General features: G+C 35.7%; 1 protein-coding gene across 1 annotated transcript in view; it reads left to right on the top strand.

Annotated features, from left to right (window-relative positions):
- LOC132543488 (uncharacterized) overlaps nt 1–14,246 on the top strand; it is a 69,582-nt gene extending 55,336 nt beyond the window's left edge. The window contains exons 10-19 of the mRNA XM_060206996.1: nt 265–413; nt 992–1,003; nt 4,086–4,100; nt 8,582–8,662; nt 8,871–9,063; nt 9,433–9,575; nt 9,848–9,963; nt 10,309–10,455; nt 13,619–13,718; nt 14,094–14,246. Of these exons, the coding sequence (XP_060062979.1) occupies nt 265–413; nt 992–1,003; nt 4,086–4,100; nt 8,582–8,662; nt 8,871–9,063; nt 9,433–9,575; nt 9,848–9,963; nt 10,309–10,455; nt 13,619–13,718; nt 14,094–14,246 (1,109 nt within the window). The remainder of the gene's footprint in view (nt 1–264; nt 414–991; nt 1,004–4,085; nt 4,101–8,581; nt 8,663–8,870; nt 9,064–9,432; nt 9,576–9,847; nt 9,964–10,308; nt 10,456–13,618; nt 13,719–14,093) is intronic.
- Nucleotides 14,247–21,537: the final 7,291 nt, after the last annotated feature.

Genomic DNA, 21,537 nt, shown 5'->3' on the forward strand with positions numbered 1-21,537 from the left:
GACATATTTTATATTAACATTATATACTTGGGGTTTAAAGTATCTTAAAATGTGTATGTATTTCATGTAGTGGAAGGGAGATAATTTGAAATTTTATGTTCCTGAAAACTGTCCTAATGATACATGTAGTAAAAGGGAGATAATTCTTTAATGAGTTCATCACTCAGTCAAAGTATGATATGTGTGTTCTATTTCCTGGGTAACTAAGTTTATGTTAAATTTCCTTTCCCTTACATGTAAGTGACATTGTTGTATTTTTCACAGCCTCTTTGCCCGAGTTGTTTTTCCCTAGTATCGTAGCTAGGAACAAGGACAGCTCAGACATTCGTATTGGTATCCAGGCGTACCACCCCGATGTCAGAAAGACGTCAACTCTGATGAAGGCCGTTAGACCGACCAGTAAGATGGACAAGGTCAGTAACAGTATAAAAAAATCTTAAATAAGCGAGTCATTTCACACAAATATTCAAAGAATTGAAAATTAGTTTATATTTGTGACTTATTGGTTGTAAACATGACAACTCATGACATTTCAGAGTCCCTTTAATTTTATTTATGTTTTACTTCTGAGCTATCTGAGAGTAATTCTCCATCTTTCTCCTGATTTAACATTTGATGAAGGGTTTATCTGTATATATATATATAAATTACTGCAGTTTTGTTTTCATGCTCAGTGAATTGGACATTTTTTCAATGTAGATAAGATATATTTTACATAATTAATCTTCTTTCGAAATTTTCAAAACAGTGAACACTTCACAGGTTCTCAGAGAGCAAGAATCTTCAGGCTGGAAAACTATTCATCAAAGATTTATTTTGAAAATTCTGAATATTTTTTTTTAAGCAAAGTTTTGAGATAATGCTACTATGAGAAAATGTCCTTCATATTTTTCTACCTTGATTTGTTTGTATACTGACTATAATATGTAGTGGCTACTGACTTTATAACAAAATGTTCTCTGCGTTCATGGTGTCATAAATCACGTTTCAGTCTGAAGTCGTCGTAAGTTATCTCACAAGCTTCTGTTCAGTATCCTGTGTAACTCTCCTATAGAATGCGTTGGAGTTGTATTCTTTAATTAATAACTATTTTTCTTTACTATTTTGCTGCAGAGAGTTATGGCTTTATGAACTATTGATATGATATATAATATCACATATAACTTCTGTCAATTAAACATTCAAACTTGTTATTATAAAAAAAATCTTGAAAATTTCAAGGACAATTTATTTATCCTGTAGTCAAATTTTGGGAAATTTTCAAATTTAAAGACTTTGATTCAAAAATATGAAAGATTTTGATATGTCTATAGTGATCATTTATTAGAAATATGTTTGCAAGTTTGAATAACCTTCATTATTTTTTCATAGCTGACCCTCTGACCCCTTGATTGCTGTAGTGAACTCTGTTTTGTATGGTCTTAGAGTCCATTACACTAGTAGAAACGGTTGTCAGGTGGTATGCTATATTCATCACTTTTAAGATGTACTAAATAGGATTCAGTTCACTCTTACAGTTTGTTGGAGTATTAGAATAATAGAGCCAGATTATATAGTTATTATACACGGATGGCTGACTTAGTGTCTTGCCTGCACAACTAACACAGTTTACTAGAGTCACAGTCAGGTAGATGTTTGAATACTACAGGTGTGAGATAAGTGGTGTAGGATAACATAGGTTGTGTGTTTGTTGTATAGTTAACATCATTGGTAAATTTAGGTGTCAACCATCTCGCGTTCAATGGAGTCATGGCCGTATCATGTTAGTTTAATTGATTCATCTCTAACTGGGTATTGACATCTACTTTTATATGAAACATCCTACTTAATTAACTTCAGTACCACTGCAGCTGAAATATTTTTTTTCATTATCTAAGTATTCAATATTGAAAAAAAAATCCTGAATTTTTGTATTGATGACTGATAGTGAAAATTGTGGTCGACATTCACTCAGCATCCCAAGGACATTAATGTTTCACTGCCAACCCATGACTGATATCAATAGAGCTCCCTATTGTTACCTGTTAGGAGGCTCCCTATAGTTAACATCTAAAGGCTCCCTATAGTTAACATCTAAAGGCTCCCTATAGTTAACATCTAAAGGCTCCCTATAGTTAACATATAAAGGCTCCCTATAGTTAACATCTAAAGGCTCCCTATAGTTAACAACTAGAAGGCTCCCTATAGTTAACAACTAGAAGGCTCCCTATAGTTAACATCTAAAGACTCCCTATAGTTAACATCTAAAGGCTCCCTATAGTTAACATCTAAAGGCTCCCTATAGTTAACAACTAGAAGACTCCCTATAGTTAACAACTAGAAGGCTCCCTATAGTTAACATCTAGACTAAAGGCTCCCTATAGTTAACAACTAGAAGGCTCCCTATATTTAACATCTAAAGACTCCCTATAGTTAACATCTAAAGGCTCCCTATAGTTAACATCTAAAGGCTCCCTATAGTTAACAACTAGAAGACTCCCTATAGTTAACAACTAGAAGGCTCCCTATAGTTAACATCTAGAAGGCTCCCTATAGTTAACAACTAGAAGGCTACCTATAGTTAACAACTAGAAGACTACCTATAGTTAACATCTAAAGGCTCCCTATAGTTAACAACTAGAAGGCTTTCTATTGTTAACTGTTAGGAGGCTAGAAGGCTCCTTATTGTTAACTGTAACAGGCTAGAAGGCTCCCTATTGTAAAGATCTAGAAGGCTCCCTATTGTTAACTGTTAGGAGGCTAGAAGGCTCCCTATTGTTAACATCTGAAAGGTTTTCCTATGTTAACATCCAAATGGTTCACCATAATTATTATCTGGAATACTGCCCGTGGTTCACACCTGATTATATCTCCTCTGCTGGCATCTGAAATGTAATTTGATAGATTAGTGTTTGTTGACATTTGATAGACTCAACCTGATCATCATCTGAATTATATCCCTTGGGAGCCACCTGTTGGCACCTATTGGTTGACACATAACTGGCTACCCATTGTTGACACCAGACTTGACACCCTGTGGTTTTACACCTGACTGTCTGCCCTTGGTTGACACCTGATTTGAAACACCTTGGTTTGACACCTGATCATCTTTCCTTGGTTGACACCTGACGGTCTCTTCTTTATTTACTCCTGACTGTATCCCATTTATTGACTCTTGATTGTCTCCCTTGGTTGACACCTGACTGCCCCCACCCCATGGTTGACACCTGACTGTCTGCCCTTGGTTGACACCTGACTGCCCCCACCCCATGGTTGACACCTGACTGTCTGCCCTTGGTTGACACCTGACTGCCCCCATCCGATGGTTGACACCTGACTGCCCCAACCCGATGGTTGACACCTGACTGTCTGCCCTTGGTTGACACCTGACTGCCCCCACCCGATGGTTGACACCTGACTGTCTGCCCTTGGTTGACACCTGATTTGACACCTGACCATCTCCCCTTTATTAAGACCTTTGGTTCTGTTTACGAAGTTTGTTGACATCACTATAGCTAGTTCCACGTTTTTATTGATACTTACATTACCTGATTTTTTTTATTTTAAAAGTCATAACTTCTGTAAATTGTTTGGTGTGTGTTTTTCCAAATTTTGTAACACTGGGTGCTCATATTGCAATGTCTGTCTGGCTGAGAGATTTTAGAGAAAGTAAAAAAGTGAAAAAAAATAATGTTTGATTGTGTCATTGTGTGACATAGCCATAGGTGAAGAGAAGAGCCATTTCAATGCATTTGTAGTTTTACTTTTCAATGATCACATATAATTTTATGGTTATTTGGTCATGTGATTTAGATGTTTGAGGATAATATCATCTTTACTTGTCTTTCCTATATATGTATTATTAATAAAAAAAATTGCATGAAATAATATAATCCTGACACAAGCAAATGGAAACAATGTTTCAGAATCTTGTTGGTCATATTGAAATAAAGGATGTACGTACAACAAATTAAATCCATGATTGTCATTTGTAACTGCCAAATTGATTGAAAATATTCTGGATTTATTAACAAGATTTTGAACACTGTTGACATGCCTGTATACACATGAAGCTGATTTGTTTGTGTCCATTTTTCATTTCACAGGATCATATGAAGGCAGTAAGTGCTCCCCAACACAGTACTACCACCTGGTGGTACCTTTTTTCCTGTGGTTGTTAATTACCTCCCTTGACATCCTCATTTGCATGTTGTTGTTGTTATGGTTGTTGTGTGCCTTGCTTCTACTAACACCATTATTCTAACACTCATCACTGGATTCTGTCTTTCTTTGGTTTAGTTAGTGTTTTGGTTTGATTTAAATTCGTTCAACCACTTTTTTGTTGTCCACCCTACAAAGACTAGAATTGACACCTCCACTCACCAAATACAGGTATATGTAGTAGGTATATGAATTATCCTGTTGGAACATCCAAAATGGTCCCATCCTCCCAATGAAACTCACATATACACACTTGTGTTAGATGAGGTTGAGGGTTACGGCCCAGAATGACCCTGGAGTGTTGATAACAGACCCTTATTTGTTTCATATTATTGAAAATTTTTGTTTTTTTCTTCTCTTTCTTTTTTTTTTTTTCTTTCTTTTTTTTTAACCACCTCCCAGTTGACACAACCCGATTACTTACAGTTAACAGGAAAATTTCAAGGATTAGAATTTGTTTTAGATTTTGATATTTTATTGCTTATAGTTAAAGTTTTTTGAACATTGATTAAAATAATTTCATTTTTATGTACTCTGTATAAAACTACCAGTTTGTATAATGAACTTGAGAGAGTGTTAAAGATTATACAAAGTTAATTATCATTATGGCACATAGTGCTACTGAAGTAGTCCAGGGATTGTGCGGCTTGTTGTCTCCCTTTTTTACCTTTAGACGACGATGTTTCTAGGTGTGTGTAGGTAGCAGGTGAAGGACATTAGTGTCTAGTAGACAGGTAGAAATGGCCAGTCTGATTTGAACTTCCCTTGTTAAATCAACCTTGCTTGCTTCATGTGTCAAGTCTTTATTTTTCAGAGCTGTGTTTCCTTGTTGCACAACTGTTACAAAAATATTCAAAGCACAAAATCCTGAAATCTCATATATATTAAAAAGTTCCTAAAATATTATAACACAGAATCCTAAAGTGCCCTACATTATACTGTTGATATTTTGATTAAATCCCCCCCAAATCATACAGTTTATAAATAATTATACTTACATATAAACTGTTTATCATAGCTTCACTCTGAATTGTCTACTGTATTTATGTACAGATATATCTGTTAATTGATGAATTCTGATCTCATTTTTATGATATACCTGAAAGATAATGGTGATAAAAACCATAGATATGAATAGTTAAAGTTAAAACCTGACTTAGATTTATAATATCTAGAAAGTTAATGTTATGTTCAGGAAGGATATCTACAGAAGAGTCAAAACATTAAATTAACAATGTGTACATAACCTGCCAGCAATACTGCTGGATAACAAGACGTGATCTAATGTTCAAAAAAAAACATTGCTTTTTCATTTCAGCTAAAACACTGCCACATTTTTAATAAACAATAGCCAAGGCAAACTGATGTCATGTGGGGGGGAAATTTAATGCTTCTGTATCTCTTAACCTGTCAAACGAGTTATCTCCCTTTGTAATGTTAAACGGTAACCTCATAACAATGCTATAGAATTAAACCCATGGTTGTGAGGTCTACACAATATTAAACCTAGAAGGACTGGATCATACTTGGTCCATGCATTGTGAGGTCTACACAATATTTGGTCCATGCTTTGTGAGGTCTAGACAGAAGGGCTAGACCATATTTGGTCCTGGCATTGTAGGTACATGTTATTGTGGCGTTGAGTCTTGCATCACATCTATAAATGTACAGGATGATTCTTTTACATTGTACAGTAAAACACGGTTATAACGAACCTCTAGGGACCAAGAAAGTTATATCATTGTACGCATGGAGAATTGGAGGAAAAATAAGCGGTATTTGTCATAGTAAATATCATTACATAGCTTATTGTTTCTGTATGAAATTTGATGAATACTCATCAAAATAAGCAGATGTATCCTCTCCAGTTGTAGAAAACAAATATTAAAGCTCAATCTCTCCGAGTCAATGTGTTAATAAAGGAGGTGACAGGTAGGAAACAACTGATTAGTAAAGACAATGGCCTGTTCAGGATATTAGAATCAACATCACTTCACAGGATAATTAAATGTTCAGAAATTTGTGAAGATGGCACGAGAGTTCAGATACTTGTCAGAGGCACAGATTGTGAATCGCAGACTGCTTAATTATAAATATATTGTTTCTTATATTCAGATTGTGTATAGATATAACAGTACAGATTCTGTTATATTGTGACACTTAAAACTACATCACATTTTGAACCACTTCAGGGTGTCAATGAGCCTGATGAGCCAAACACTGGTCTAACCGGACGGTAGTAATAGAATGGAACACTTCATTTTGTGAAGCAGTAGATGTTATATTAACTCTCTACTTGTTTTGTAATGATAGGGTGTGTGAGGTGAGATAGCACTACATCGATGTTGTAGACACAGATTTATTGTGTTTGTTATAACCGTAGGGTGTGTGAGGTGAGATAGCACTACATCGATGTTGTAGACACAGATTTATTGTGTTTGTTATAACCGTAGGGTGTGTGAGGTGAGATAGCACTACATCGATGTTGTAGACACAGATTTATTGTGTTTGTTATAACCGTAGGGTGTGTGAGGTGAGATAGCACTATATCGATGTTGTAGACACAGATTGTGTTTGTTATAACCGTAGGGTGTGTGAGGTGACATAGCACTACATTGATGTTGTAGACACAGATTGTGTTTGTTATAACCGTAGGGTGTGTGAGGTGAGATAGCACTACATTGATGTTGTAGACACAGATTCATTGTGTTTGTTATAACCGTAGGGTGTGTGAGGTGAGATAGCACTACATCGATGTTGTAGACACAGATTTATTGTGTTTGTTATAACCGTAGGGTGTGTGAGGTGAGATAGCACTACATCGATGTTGTAGACACAGATTTATTGTGTTTGTTATAACCGTAGGGTGTGTGAGGTGAGATAGCACTATATCGATGTTGTAGACACAGATTGTGTTTGTTATAACTGTAGGGTGTGTGAGGTGAGATAGCACTACATCGATGTTGTAGACACAGATTCATTGTGTTTGTTATAACCGTAGGGTGTGTGAGGTGAGATAGCACTACATCGATGTTGTAGACACAGATTTATTGTGTTTGTTATAACCGTAGGGTGTGTGAGGTGAGATAGCACTACATCGATGTTGTAGACACAGATTGTGTTTGTTATAACCGTAGGGTGTGTGAGGTGAGATAGCACTACATCGATGTTGTAGACACAGATTCATTGTGTTTATTATAACCGTAGGGTGTGTGAGGTGAGATAGCACTATATCGATGTTGTAGACACAGATTGTGTTTGTTATAACCGTAGGGTGTGTGAGGCGAAATAACACTACATCGATGTTGTAGACACAGATTTATTGTGTTTGTTATAACCGTGTTTTACTGTACATCAGATTTTGTGTCATTCATTAATTGTGAAACAAAAGGTTTCTATTGTTTTCAACAAATCTGAATTGATATAGTACCAAGGTATTAGTGTCCAAGACATCTGACCCAAAGACTGATTTGTCTGTTATCTGTTGTACGTACACTTCCCATTCAAATGACTTCTTCATTATAGCCAAAAGGCAAAGGGTTTTGATATTGGGCCTGTGGCATGATTTGGATTAAGGGTTACCAAGTTTGATAATATGAATATGAATTTTCAATAACTGAAAGGTCCATGGTGTAGATATTGGGCCTGTAGCATGGTGGGATAAAGGGCTACCAAATGTGTTGAAGCAACTTCTTCTTAATAACCAGAAGGCCAAAGGTCTTGATATTGGACCTGTAGCATGCTTTTCAACAAACAGTATTTCTGAGTTAAGGCATTTGTGTGGTGCATCTACAGAGGTTATGAGTTTGTAGGAAATGTCTTTATGAACCAACCAATATTTACTCTGTAAGCTGTAGTGTAGTTGAGCAATTTATTTTAGGCCTATTTGACTTCTTTGATATATAGGTCTTTATAGTCAGATTACCCTTAAGGCTTATGTGTCTGTTATTAAAGAAAAGAAAGCATGCATTTTAAGACAATATCATTCTCCCTTAATTGGCATAACATATCAAAAGATACATAAATAAGTATTCATATTTTATCTCTCCTTGGTTCAGGTAAAATCACAGGTAAAATCACAGGTAAAAAAAGGATGTTGACAGATCACTAGAATGATGTTTCCAGCTAGATTTTATGAAATTTGAAATGCTCTATGTGTTGTACATGTCTGTATGTCACTGCTATCAAATCATGTAAAATATGTGTAAATGATTCAAGGTTATAATTACATTTTGTATGATTAAAGCACCATCTTAATTTGCCCTAATGTATTGATTTAAGCCTTTTCACAAAGGGGAGATAACTGATATGTATTAATTTTGGTTAATTCTGCTTAACAAAGAGGAGATAACTTACATTATGTGCTCTGTCTGATTTACAGTTCAATGTTGACACAGAAGTGATGCCAGCTGTTTTAGATAAAATCTTTACCGACCTGAATATTGATCCGTCAAAGTACTGGGTAGGTATACTGATAGGAACTTTGTCTAGAGAGATTGTGTGGCTGGTGCCACTCTGATCCATGTTTGATGTAATAGATGTTGTTATTATCAGAAAATCATAGAAAGTTACAAAATAGTAACAAAAGAAATTGTAAACATGCTTTGGAATGTCTAGTATCAAAGCTGAATGAGGAGTTACTCAACTATATCTTTGACCTTTGCCCTCAGATCATGATGAGCACACCCCAAAACCTTGCTGACCAACTGAAGGCTGCACTGTTTGAGATTTTGATTGGTCAGTTTAGAGTTAAGGGGATATGTATGGTTATGCAGTCCCTGCTGGCTCTGTACTCCTACCAGAAAACATCTGGCATCTTAGTGGACATTGGTCAGCGTATGGAAATTCTACCTATATGTGATGGTCAGTGACTTGCCTGGAACTTTGTCCAATTTTACAGTATCTGATATGTGGTGGTCACACACTGTACTTTGTTACCATAGGTCTAGTTTGTTCTGATGACCCTTTTTTTTTAAAAAATCCTGACACACTGTACCCACCTCTTAAGGGTCTGTGAAATCGTAAATCAGCACTTTCAGAAAATGTCTGAATGCAATGTTTGTTACGTATATTCTCATATCACACTGTGTTCTGTCTAATATGTAATGGAATTTTATTGGATATATAAATAGAATTTTAAGAGTTAAATACAAATAAAATACTTTCACTAAGATTCACAATTGAAAATATATGAAATATTTTGTCAATCATTTCAACACTACACACATACAGGGTATGTGATTGAGGGCGGAGTTTCCCGCCAGTCATATGGAGGTCAAAAGGTGGAAGATTGCCTCAACAGTTCACTGACAGAGAACAAGTATGTGTTTGGGACTCCTGTGGAGGAGCTGATCTTACGTCACATCATGGAGCAGGTAAAAAGGATTTTTACACGCTACACAAATCTAGTATTTCTCTAAACCTGTAAAGATTTTGATCATCACCAGTCAATGAATGCTCAAGTTTCCAGAATCAATGTATTACACCTTACAGTAAGATGAAGTAATGCAAATCTCTGAGGTATACATGGACTATACATCACTATGTAGGTTTTATCTCCACCGTAAACACTATAACTAACACTCCTGTTAGATAAGGGTCGTGTTGATGTCAAAGTGATGATTAACATAGCTTTGTATTGTAACAGTCGTGCTTAGTAGCAGAGGATTACAATGAGATGGAGAAAAAGTGTTCAACGGATCCAGAGAGCTGTCAGTCAACAGTGTTCCTCAACAAGTACGACCTTCCAGAAGGGTCACACAGGTACATCACCAGACCTAACTCATATATAGACAACCATAACAAGATTCAGCCTTGGTATTTCTGTTAAACAAGAAGTAAACACAGAAACCAGTAACGTCCAGATGATAAAGACTGTAACGTATACCAAGTGTGGGCATTCTATAATGATCGTAGGTGTGGCGGGGATTTTAAAGAAAATAAATCAAAACATTGAGGCCAGCTTTTGTTAAAATCAAATATTTTCTAAATGAAAATATTGTTTAAGAAAAATGTATGATTGTGTTTTGAAAATGAAGGTAAACAATTGTAAAAATGTGCTGCAGTGCTGTATTTTAAGTGTCAACTTTACTGTTACCATAACTACAGGGAAGTCGTCCATAATCGAAGTTGCTACCATAGTTCAGAGGGTTTCTTCAACACAGACCTGTGGGGCATGGACTATCCTTGTGTCCATAAACTGGTGTTCAAAGCCATACAGTATTGTCCTATAGACAGTCGCAAAGAAATGTACAGGTAAATGTCTCATAGACAGTCACAAACAAATGTACAGGTAAATGTCCTATAGACAGTCACAAACAAATGTACAGGTAAATGTCTCATAGACAGTCACAAACAAATGTACAGGTAAATATCTCATAGACAGTCACAAACAAATGTACAGGTAAATGTCTCATAGACAGTCACAAACAAATGTACAGGTAAATGTCTCATAGACAGTCACACACAAATGTACAGGTAAATGTCTCATAGACAGTCACACACAAATGTACAGGTAAATGTCTCATAGACAGTCACAAACAAATGTACAGGTAAATGTCTCATAGACAGTCACACACAAATGTACAGGTAAATGTACAGGTAAATATCTCATAGACAGTCACAAACAAATGTACAGGTAAATGTCCTATAGACAGTCACACACAAATGTACAGGTAAATGTCTCATAGACAGTCACAAACAAATGTACAGGTAAATGTCTCATAGACAGTCACAAACAAATGTACAGGTAAATGTGCTATAGACAGTCACAAACAAATGTACAGGTAAATGTCTCATAGACAGTCACACACAAATGTACAGGTAAATGTCCTATAGACAGTCACACACAAATGTACAGGTAAATGTCATATAGACAGACACAAACAAATGTACAGGTAAATGTCTCATAGACAGTCACAAACAAATGTACAGGTAAATGTCTCATAGACAGTCACAAACAAACGTACAGGTAAATGTCCTATAGACAGTCACAAACAAATGTACAGGTAAATGTCTCATAGACAGTCACAAACAAATGTACAGGTAAATGTCTCATAGACAGTCACAAACAAATGTACAGGTAAATGTCTCATAGACAGTCACAAACAAATGTACAGGTAAATATCTCATAGACAGTCACAAACAAATGTACAGGTAGATATCTCATAGACAGTCACAAACAAATGTACAGGTAAATGTACAGGTAAATATCTCATAGACAGTCACAAACAAATGTACAGGTAAATGTCTCATAGACAGTCACAAACAAATGTACAGGTAAATATCTCATAGACAGTCACAAACAAATGTACAGGTAAATGTCCTATAGACAGTCACACACAAATGTACAGGTAAATGTCTCATAGACAGTCACACACAAATGTACAGGTAAATGTCCTATAGACAGTCACACACAAATGTACAGGTAAATGTCTCATAGACAGTCACAAACAAATGTACAGGTAAATGTCTCATAGACAGTCACAAACAAATGTACAGGTAAATGTCTCATAGACAGTCACAAACAAATGTACAGGTAAATGTCCTATAGACAGTCACACACAAATGTACAGGTAAATGTCCTATAGACAGTCACAAACAAATGTACAGGTAAATGTCCTATAGACAGTCACAAACAAATGTACAGGTAAATGTCTCATAGACAGTCACAAACAAATGTACAGGTAAATGTCCTATAGACAGTCACACACAAATGTACAGGTAAATGTCTCGTAGACAGTCACAAACAAATGTACAGGTAAATGTCTCATAGACAGTCACAAACAAATGTACAGGTAAATGTCCTATAGACAGTCACAAACAAATGTACAGGTAAATGTCTCATAGACAGTCACAAAAAAATGTACAGGTAAATGTCTCATAGACAGTCACAAACAAATGTACAGGTAAATGTCTCATAGACAGTCACAAACAAATGTACAGGTAAATGTCTCATAGACAGTCACAAACAAATGTACAGGTAAATATCTCATAGACAGTCACAAACAAATGTACAGGTAAATGTCTCATAGACAGTCACAAACAAATGTACAGGTAAATGTCTCATAGACAGTCACAAACAAATGTACAGGTAAATGTCTCATAGACAGTCACAAACAAATGTACAGGTAAATGTCCTATAGACAGTCACAAACAAATGTACAGGTAAATGTCTCATAGACAGTCACAAACAAATGTACAGGTAAATGTCCTATAGACAGTCACAAACAAATGTACAGGTAAATGTACAGGTAAATATCTCATAGACAGTCACACACATATGTACAGGTAAATGTCTCATAGACAGTCACAAACAAATGTACAGGTAAATGTCTCGTAGACAGTCACAAACAAATGTACAGGTAAATGTCTCATAGACAGTCACAAACAAATGTACAGGTAAATGTCTCATAGACAGTCACAAACAAATGTACAGGTAAATGTCTCATAGACAGTCACAAACAAATGTACAGGTAAATGTCTCATAGACAGTCACACACACACACAAATGTACAGGTGTCTCATCACACACAAATGTACAGGTAAATGTCTCATCACACACAAATGTACAGGTAAATGTCTCATAGACAGTCACACACAAATGTACAGGTAAATGTCTCATAGACAGTCACAAACAAACGTACAGGTAAATGTCCTATAGACAGTCACAAACAAATGTACAGGTAAATGTCTCATAGACAGTCACAAACAAATGTACAGGTAAATGTCTCATAGACAGTCACAAACAAATGTACAGGTAAATGTCTCATAGACAGTCACAAACAAATGTACAGGTAAATGTCTCATAGACAGTCACACACAAATGTACAGGTAAATGTCTCATAGACAGTCACAAACAAATGTGTAAATCACAAACAAATACAGGTCATAGACAGTCACACAAATGTACATAACAGTCTCACAGGTAAATGTCTCATACAGTAGACACACACAATGTACAGGTAAATATCTCATAGACAGTCACAAACAATTGTACAGGTAAATGTCCTATAGACAGTCACAAACAAATGTACAGGTAAATGTCTCATAGACAGTCACAAACAAATGTACAGGTAAATGTCTCATAGACAGTCACAAACAAATGTACAGGTAAATGTCTCATAGACAGTCACACACAAATGTACAGGTAAATGTCTCATAGACAGTCACACACAAATGTACAGGTAAATGTCTCATAGACAGTCACACACAAATGTACAGGTAAATGTCTCATAGACAGTCACACACAAATGTACAAGTTAAAATTTTCAAGCAGTTAAAAATAATGATAATCCAGATATCAGAATTAGTAAAATTATTGCTTACCTATGTTTTGATATTTTAGTTTGTAAAATCCATGTGTAATAATGATGAGTGAATGTTTTAGTCACTGTTACATGGTATATTTTAACGACAGAGCTATTTACCTGAGTGGAGGTGTCACCATGCTGCCAGGGTTTGCAGAAAGACTTCAGAAAGAACTTATCAAACTTGCTCCACCCTCAGTTATTGTTGAGGTAACCTATATGAGATATTTTAGTTGTTTTCAGTTTCATTTGTGTTTACAAAAAAAATCAATTTATCTGTAAAATATCCAATATTTTCTTTCAGCATACTTTTGAACTTTCTTACATTTATCCCAATGAAAACATGTATCCCCTTGCCAATATGAAATTCTGCCTAAACGTGGATTTCTGGGAAGTTGAAATTTTGTACAACACAATATTGAATAGCCCAAATTGATAGTAAATAATCCAAAATAGCCTGATTAAGTAAAATGACAGTGAAGTAAAGTAATTTGTCACTTGTATTTTATCATTGACATCTTGTCATTAGTAAGGTGTAAAAAGTCTCAAGGTCAGCTAATGTTACTAACTTGATGTTCTGTTTAGGTGCACGCCGCACCCCAGCGTTACCATGCTGCCTATATCGGAGCTTGTAGCCTCGCCAACATGGACATGTTTGAACAGTCATGTATCACTGGTGATGAGTGGGCTAAAAATGGTGTCAAGGCTTTCGCCAAGTGGGCCATGCAATCTTCCTAGGTGTTGTGATCACACCTGTCTCACCTGTAACTTTGTACTGCCATGGAAACACATGATATATTACCCTACTGTTGTGTTACTGCTATATATATCATACCTGACTCAATACTTGGGTCAGAAAACATTTATTGTTTAGTATTTGTACTGGAATCGGTTCACCTGCTGCCCTGGCTTACCATTACTCTGTTCTATAATCTTTTAACACAATATGAGCAGTTACAACCCCATTCCTTGTATTTACTGTAGTATATTTACATACTGTCATTACTAAACAGATTATACTGTTGTTGTCAGTCAGCACAGCTGTAACCTGCTGTTTACCTAACATTACAGGACATATAAACTGCCTTACCAGTCACACTACATCTACGATTTTAATATCTGTATAAACATCTCTTGTACTAAATAGTGCAGTGTATACTGTATCTGATACTATACATTAGTTGGTATTATACTGTAATTGGAGTTGTACTGTGTTTGATAATATACTGTGTATTGTGTAATTGGTGATATATTGTGTAGGGTGTAATACTGTAGTTGACATACTGTAGTAACATTTTTTGCAGCTGCAGTTCTACTCAAATTTGTACAACTATACTGTTTATATACTGAAATAAGTTGTGTTCAATTGTAATACTTTATAAAGCATGACTGGTTTACCTCGTAATTTCACTTCTGTGGAAGTGTTATTTGTTGATATTTTTAATGTATACTGATATAGCTATGTTTTAATTCTTTATGTAATCAACATTCCACTATAATATCTATATTTTTACATGTCAACATGATTTACTCCACTCTACATTCCAAGTTACAGACTTTTCATAGTCTAATGTTTCACTGGAGCAAAGTCTATTTTGTTTTTACACAAAAGCTTTATTAAAGCAGTAATTCTACAATTATCTACCCTAGCTTTATATCACTGTTTATGTCATTAAGGAACTAATTGTGTAACTGAATTATCATGTATTTATATGTAAATGTGTTAATATACCATGTATCAATGTGTATTTATAAGTTGTAGTGTCAGTGTAACAATATGTTAATATGTTTCTTTAGAGGTACTGCTACCTCAAACATGTATGATGCACTTTGTTGATGTCACTGAATACTTTTATCGACAAATAAATCATACTTACATTTTTACCTATACCTTTGAAGAAAAAGTCGCAACACTTTGGATTAAAAAGAAAAAAGTTTTCAATATCAAATTTCATTTCAGGACAAAAATAAAGCCAAGTTAATACAGCAAGTACAACTAAGTAGCCAAGTTAATACAGGAAGTACAACTAAGTAGCCAAGTTAATACAGCAAGTACAACTAAGTAGCCAAGTTAATACAGCAAGTACAACTAAGTAGCCAAGTTAATACAGCAAGTACAATTAAGTAGCCAAGTTAATACAGCAAGTACAACTAAGTAGCCAAGTTAATACAGCAAGTACAACTAAGTAGCCAAGTTAATACAGCAAGTACAACTAAGTAGCCAAGTTAATACAGCAAGTACAACTAAGTAGCCAAGTTAATACAGGAAGGACAACTAAGTAGCCAAGTTAATACAGCAAGTACAACTAAGTAGCCAAGTTAATACAGCAAGTACAACTAAGTAGCCAAGTTAATACAGCAAGTACAACTAAGTAGCCAAGTTAATACAGCAAGTACAACTAATACAGGAAGTAAAACTAGGTTGACAAATTATTACAGAAAGAACTACAAAGTTAATACAGGAAAAAACATATAGACAGCCTGGTTTATACAGGAAATACCACTTGGTTACAAAGTTCATATGAGAGATAGAACTAGACAAAAATGGTACACTATTAAACTTAGCCAATTATGAGTCAGAAATGAAATACCACATTCCTAAAATTATGATATCTATAGAGAGTGTTGTGCAGAACTTTGTTGTTATTGTGTTAGATTTTACATGTTTGTTGATATTCTGTAAACATGAAACAGATGATACCCGTCTGTTGTTTATTTGATCCATCTGTTATGGAAGGTTTTGGGGACAGTTCTATTTTTGTTACAATTTTATGTATAACATTCCAAAGCTTTTGTTATAATAATTTCTTATTTTTTTAAGCGTAAAAGTTTTATTTAGATGAATGTTCAGATACTGCTTCTTTGCATCAACATCATTTTTCATGAACAAAAAATCTTAACACTTAATGTTCCTTATATGATATATAGATATTTCTATAGTTTAACACCAATTTCTGCTGTCTCTCATCAATTGTCTCCCCTTGTCCCCTGCTTTCATCAATATATTTGGATTATGATTTAGTAGCAAGGAACAAAAGATTCAGCATCCTATCATTTTATCTTGTGTACATGTCAGTAATGCTAGCTTTTATCAAATCATGTCAATTTTCCTTGGAAACAAATCCAATCTTTACAAAATCTTGCCACAATATCACAAAGAATATCTCACCATCAAAGAGTTATACTGATGTAATAGAAATCTCCAAATATTTAAATAATACTCGAATATAGGTTAAAAAAAAACATCACCTTACTGTTCAAAAACCTTCATACATTTATAGAGGTTGTAGCTGAGTGATGTGAGGGATGATATGTTTGACAGAGGTTGTAGCTGAGTGATGTGAGGGATGATATGTTTGACAGAGGTTGTAGCTGAGTGATGTGAGGGATGATATGTTTGACAGGTTGTAGCTGAGTGATGTGAGGGATGATATGTTTGACAGGTTGTAGCTGAGTGATGTGAGGGATGATATGTTTGACAGAGGTTGTAGCTGAGTGATGTGAGGGATGATATGTTTGACAGGTTGTAGCTGAGTGATGTGAGGGATGATATGTTTGACAGAGGTTGTAGCTGAGTGATGTGAGGGATGATATGTTTGACAGAGGTTGTAGCTGAGTGATGTGAGGGATGATATGTTTGACAGAGGTTGTAGCTGAGTGATGTGAGGGATGATATGTTTGACAGAGGTTGTAGCTGAGTGATATGAGGGATGATATGTTTGACAGAGGTTGTAGCTGAGTGATATGAGGGATCATATGTTTGACAGAGGTTGTAACTGAGTGATGTGAGGGATCATATGTTTGACAGAGGTTGTAGCTGAGTGATGTGAGGGATGATATGTTTGACAGAGGTTGTAGCTGAGTGATGTGAGGGATGATATGTTTGACAGAGGTTGTAGCTGAGTGATGTGAGGGATGATATGTTTGACAGAGGTTGTAGCTGAGTGATATGAGGGATGATATGTTTGACAGGTTGTAGTTGAGTGATGTGAGGGATGATATGTTTGACAGAGGTTGTAGCTGAGTGATGTGAGGGATGATATGTTTGACAGAGGTTGTAGCTGAGTGATGTGAGGGATGATATGTTTGACAGAGGTTGTAGCTGAGTGATGTGAGGGATGATATGTTTGACAGGTTGTAGCTGAGTGATGTGAGGGATGATATGTTTGACAGGTTGTAGCTGAGTGATGTGAGGGATGATATGTTTGACAGGTTGTAGCTGAGTGATGTGAGGGATGATATGTTTGACAGGTTGTAGCTGAGTGATGTGAGGGATGATATGTTTGACAGGTTGTAGCTGAGTGATGTGAGGGATGATATGTTTGACAGAGGTTGTAGCTGAGTGATGTGAGGGATGATATGTTTGACAGAGGTTGTAGCTGAGTGATGTGAGGGATGATATGTTTGAAAGAGGTTGTGATAATGTGTGACTGGGACAGACAACTGAGGTTGTGATCATGTGTGGCTGGGACAGACATTTTGACTGAGGTTGTGATCATGTGTGACTGGGACAGACAACTGAGGTTGTGTCTGACTGGCTGGGACAGACACTGAGGTTGTGATCATGTGTGGCTGGGACAGACACTGAGGTTGTGTCTGACTGGCTGGGACAGACACTGAGGTTGTGATCATGTGTGTTATTTGGATTGACAGTGACTGGGGCTGACAGTTCAGACTGAGGTTGAAATTTGCTCTGGCTGACAGGTTGTAGATGAGTGTTACTGGGGTTATGTGGCTAGGGCAGACATTTTGACTGTTTGTGATCAGGTGTTGCTGGCGATGACAACTTCCACAGAGGTTGCAGATGAGTGTGACTGGGGCTGTCCTGTGACTGAGGATGAGAATGTCTGTTTATAAAAATTATATTTACCGTCTGAGCTGATGGCTGTTCAATAATGCTTATTGTATTTTTCACTTCATGGAGTTTAAATCTGTGTTATGTAGGATGCCACTGTTTCCTCTTTATCACCCTATATTATGTATTTTTCAGATAAATTGACAACACAGATAATTTGGGATATAACTTATCACTCATCACTGCCTAAATTAAACAACCAGACTGAATAGTGACTGGTTTATAGAACTCAACAGAATTATGTACAATATACAGATTCAATCATTTGTTAGCAGTTGTACAAATATGATATGAATTGAACCCCAAACATAATTTCACCATTTATTTTGATAAACCAAATAATCCTGTGCTAACCACCCCATCATTTGTACAGATACAAAGGTGTTTCAGAATTTACCTAGGAATCAGAATGCTGGACCAGGTGTGTTTATGTATATGTAGTGGTCTCCCTTGTAAAGGAACTCTTTTACTCCATACAGTTTTTATTTATTGCTACAATAAACATTGTATGCACACAAGTGACACAAAATGGCTTCAATTACACAGATGTTGTAGAGCACTGCAGTAGTAACAGAATAACACAGTGACAGTGGATATGTAAATATTTATGAAGTACACTTATTTATAGTAAATGTTTTGCAGTGCTTACCAAATACATCATCTTGCTACAATTAACTACATGTTGTAACTTGTAATCTGTTTTATTTCACAGTCATTTTCAATGCATGAATATTTTTCATTCATGGTGTCGATTGTGTTAACTAAATGTTGTCCTGTTATTGTTTAGTATGAGTAATAGCCCTGCATGTGAGTGACAGTTACAGCATTGAGTGATAAATTACTAACTTATTTGATATAAAAACATAAATTTCTTCAAAACATTTGCAACAAATAAGGATGTCACCTTTTTAACCTGATCCACTAGCAAATGTTACACTGGACATACTTGCTAAAGAAGTATTAATTTTCAGCTAAAAATACAATTTATTGCAATTACTGGCCATCTAATGAAAATATCCATAGGTAAACATGGATTTACCTGTGTACCTGGATTTACCTCTGTACCTGGATTTACCTGTGTACCTGTATTTACCTGTGTACCAGGATTTACCTGTGTACCAGGATTTACCTGTGTACCTGTATTTACCTGTGTACCAGGATTTACCTGTGTACCAGGATTTACCTGTGTACCTTGATTTACCTGTGTACCTTGTGCACCAGGATTTACCTGTGTACCAGGATATCCTTGTGTACCAGGATTTACCCGTGTACCAGGATTTACCCGTGTACCTGTATTTACCCGTGTACCAGGATTTACCTGTGTACCTGTATTTACCTGTGTACCAGGATTTACCTGTGTACCAGGATTTACCCGTGTACCTGTATTTACCCGTGTACCAGGATTTACCTGTGTACCAGTATTTACCTGTGTACCAGGATTTACCTGTGTACCTGTATTTACCTGTGTACCTGTATTTACCTGTGTACCAGGATTTACCTGTGTACCAGGATTTACCCGAGTACCTAGATTTACCCGTGTACCAGGATTTACCCGTGTACCTGTATTTACCTGTGTACCAGGATTTACCTGTGTACCAGGATTTACCCGTGTACCTGTATTTACCCGTGTACGAGGATTTACCCGTGTACCTGTATTTACCTGTGTACCAGGATTTACCTGTATACCAGGATTTACCTATGTACCAGGATTTACCCGTGTACCTGTATTTACCCGTGTACCAGGATTTACCTGTGTACCTGTATTTACCTGTGTACCTGTATTTACCCGTGTACCAGGATTTACCTGTGTACCAGGATTTACCCGTGCTTTTTCATTGCTGAAAGCAGTAACTCTCAAACAAATGTTAGACTATTGATTATATATGGGGGTGTGCCCAACCTGATAAACTCTCCACAAAGCTTTACCCTTCAGAGTGTAATTCCAGATAATAAGTGACATCATTTCAGGGTGTAGCTTTTCACAAACAAGAGCATATTTTATAGGATATTACCATGAAAAGAAAGTGAAAATGGGAGATAAATCCAGAAAATAAAGAGAAAAATCACATTTTAACACAAACCTTATTAGAGCAGACTTGAATCAGATCAGCCGTGTAAAACTTTGACCATGTAATCAGTCTTGTAAAATAATGTTTTTAATCATGAAATCTGTACTTTCAGATGGAAGTTTTGTACATAGATACCAGAATTTTTAAGGTGCCTTTCCTTGTATTTTATACGGTTGTGATTCCATGCTTCAATATATATTTGTTATAAACATGTACATAATGTTCCCAGCAGAAAGAGCTATTGGATGTTAAATAATTCATCTCATTATAACTAATAACACTTTTCCAATTGATGAATTAGTATAAAAATGTTGTAAATTTCCGCTCTTTTGATCATTGGCTTGTGTCAGATTGTACTAGTAGTTTTGAAAGGAAGTACAATGTAACAAGGTCTCAGATGACTGAGTTACCAGAGTCGATTGGATCCTTTTTATTCACATGTATTCCTTATATATATTCAGTACTGTGTATTTAATTCTTAGCAATAGAAGTGCAGATGTTTATGCATCAATTTTGTGTATCAGTCTTTCATTTTACCAAGCCATATATATGTGCAGCATGTAAGCCTCGTACCGATCGAAGCTGATCGTAGTTTTTTTGTTTGTTTTAAGTATGCATGATGGTCATTTGTGGCAATGTTCAACAATATTAATCATTAAGTGTCTGTCTAGTAGTCTTAGTGAGCCCACAGACTTAGATAAGTCAGTGTTAATGTCTGAACAGTATGGCTTGTGTCAAACAGGTTATCATAGAGTTTAATATTTTTGGTGAGAGTTGTCTCCCTTCTGTCATGTTTACCACATGACAATTGTACCTTTATTATATTTGGATGGTGTATGGTATCTAACATTTAGACTGATGTATTTAACATTATAACATATATCAAATACTACATGGTACACACTACTCCATACAACACTTGTATACATTTGTCAAATTAAGGATCATCATGCCATTACTTTTGCTACCTTTATTAAAGAAGAGTTCTTCTATTTCATGTGAGTGTGGTTTGACATTATTAGAATTTGTACAAGTTTTTTCAAAGGAAAAATATTAATGAGAAAATTTTTCAAAATTTATATTTTCCAAAAAATATTTGTTGTGT

This window comes from Ylistrum balloti, unplaced genomic scaffold, assembly GCF_031769215.1.
Source record: "Ylistrum balloti isolate Yb309-2 unplaced genomic scaffold, AGI_CSIRO_Ybal_v1 Utg369756, whole genome shotgun sequence".
Classification (NCBI taxonomy): Eukaryota; Metazoa; Mollusca; class Bivalvia; order Pectinida; family Pectinidae; genus Ylistrum; species Ylistrum balloti.